This window comes from Nannospalax galili, unplaced genomic scaffold, assembly GCF_000622305.1.
Source record: "Nannospalax galili isolate Female #2095 unplaced genomic scaffold, S.galili_v1.0 scaffold101, whole genome shotgun sequence".
Lineage (NCBI taxonomy): Eukaryota > Metazoa > Chordata > Mammalia > Rodentia > Spalacidae > Nannospalax > Nannospalax galili.
In genome coordinates this window covers 1148303-1150588 of record NW_008345700.1, presented here as the reverse complement: position 1 = coordinate 1150588, position 2286 = coordinate 1148303, and the positions used below count along the sequence as shown (strand labels likewise).

The window sequence follows — 2286 nt, the reverse complement described above, 5'->3', positions numbered from 1 at the left end:
CTAAAGATCTCCTATGGAGACTGCAGGCCTGGTGTTGCCAGGCCATTGCAGGAGATGTCAGCAATCAGGAGCACTGAGCAAGGACATCTACAAGCAAGGGTTACAAAAACCCCTAGGGGACAGCCTGGAGGCTGGGCCCTGTGAACCCAGTTCAGCCTCTTCCCAGACAGTGGACAGGGAATGTCCATTCTACCCACTGGTGTCCTGCCTGGGGTGAGAGACAGTTAAACTGTACCCCTACTGTGCCCCTGAGTGTTTCCAACAGTGTGTGCATACCTAACTTTGATTTTTTTTTTTTTGTCTTTTTAAGACAGGGTCTCCTTGTAGTCCCAGCTGTCCTGGAACTCACTATGTAGACCAGGCTGGCCTCGAACTCCCAGAGATCCACCTGCCTCTGCCTCCCCGAGTGCTAGGATTAAAGGTGTGCACCACCACACCCTGTGTAACTTTGATTTTTAAAAATCGTTAATTTCACTTTCACAAACTTTTAAGTAAAGGGAGGAATGTTATCTTTGATACCTGGAGAAGGACCTGCTAAGGGTTCAGTGTAGATGTGAGAGGGAGTCATCAGTACCCATCCAGAAGTCCCTGGTTCCCAGGGGCCAAGTTTGGGGATGCAAGTGGGACCAGCCGGCAGGGCAGAGGCTGTGGGAACGATCCCAGCGCCCCTTCCCTGGAAGGTGCCCTCACTCACTGTGCTCCCTCTCCAGCAGCCCCAGGCTGGGGTTCCAGAACTTGGCCTCCATGGAGCCATCCCCACTCCAGTGCAGAGACCTTTCACCGACTCAACCCTGGTGCGTCTTCCATGGGGACTCAGAGAGGTCAGGCCAGCTTCAAGTCTCCCCTTGACCTTCAAACAAGAGCTGGATCTCCAGCCAGAGTTACATCTGAGCAGACGGATTCACTGCAGTGTCCAGGGCCTGTGGGGCCCTGGGAGTCAATGAACAGGCACCTAGACTTCAGCACTGATGGTGGTGTGGCACAGGTGCCAAAAAGTTCCCTATAACCTGGAACAGTTGGAGAAACCAGGACCCAGAGAGTCCCAATTAGGGAGTCAAGGGGCCATGACAGGGGGTCTGGTAGCCAGAGCAGGAAGACAGGACACAGGCATGCTGGCAAGCATTTATTGGCAGGGGACACCGGTGGTCAAAAGTCTTCAGCGTCCAGCTGGCCAGCAAGCACACAGAGCCCGACGCTCAGCCTGCAGCAGGAGGGCTTCCGTCTGCAAAGGAACCAGAAGCCATCAGGGTTTGACAGAGCCCTCAAGGGCCACCTTACCACGCCTCCAGCTCCAGGCTTCACTCTCCACTCTCCAGATTCCCTCCTGGGACTGCGTGGCCTCCTTACCCTGCCCCTCCACCACCTGTTCCCTCTAGCTCCCACTGCTGAGATTCCTGTGACACCCACCCCAAGCCAGGGCATCTACTCCTGCCATATTCCAACTCACCCACCACACCCACCATTCAGGCTCCTGTCAATGCACCTCCACCCCACAATCCCCAAGAAAAGTGGGAGTATGGGCATCGTGGGAGGCACTCAAGGTCTCCAGATAGGGGAGGAGGTCCAGGCACAATCTTCCCTTCCTCCTACAGCCGGGAGTTCTCTTTTCCGGAAGGTCAACTCCCTTGGCTGTGCCCTAGAACTTGAGGGATCCATGTGAGCACAGCCAAGAGGGCCTGACTCTCCAGGACACACACCCAGACCTCTGGCCCAACCTAGTTTCCCACGCCTCGCTCACCATGCCCTCTTTCCCCAACCTCTGTTTCTTCTTCCTACCCTGGAAACATCCCTTACCCCGGATCTTGGTTTAAGGCTACTGGTACACACTGCCACCACAATCACAGGACAAAGTGCCCTGAGATCTCTGCCGGTGCTAGACCGAGAGTGCTGGGCACGGGGGCGTCTGGGTAAGACCCAGACGCACTAGGGTAACTGCAGCCTGAGAAAGTGGCTCAGGAACCGTGCCACGGATGGGGGTGTAAGGTAGGTCTTGGGATGCGGCCCCTCCTTTCCGCCTGGAGACGCCCGAGCTCCCAGATCGCGTGCACTCACCCGCGCGTCCAAGCTGTAGGCCGTTTTCCGCAGGTCCTGAAGAGCGCGCTGCATGAATTCAAACGCGTGGCAGTCCACGCACGGACGGCCTGCCGGGACCCGGATGGGCGACGTCGGCTGGCGGACGCACCGCGCCCCAGCAGGTCCCCACGGCCCGCCCTCCGCCGCCCACCCGGGAACAAAGGCGCGGACGGCCGCGCACGCCCCCCTCGCCGGCACCTACTCTGCGCGGGG

At 58.0% G+C, this 2286-nt stretch overlaps 1 protein-coding gene across 1 annotated transcript in view; it reads right to left on the bottom strand.

The window, feature by feature from the left end:
• Positions 1 to 1110: 1110 nt before the first annotated feature.
• Positions 1111 to 2286, bottom strand: part of CUNH4orf48 (chromosome unknown C4orf48 homolog) — a 2151-nt gene continuing 975 nt past the window's right edge. The window contains exons 2-3 of the mRNA XM_008841837.3: positions 2053 to 2141; positions 1111 to 1222 (exon numbers count right to left, since the gene is read on the bottom strand). Of these exons, the coding sequence (XP_008840059.1) occupies positions 1157 to 1222; positions 2053 to 2141 (155 nt within the window). The 3' untranslated portion in view covers positions 1111 to 1156. The remainder of the gene's footprint in view (positions 1223 to 2052; positions 2142 to 2286) is intronic.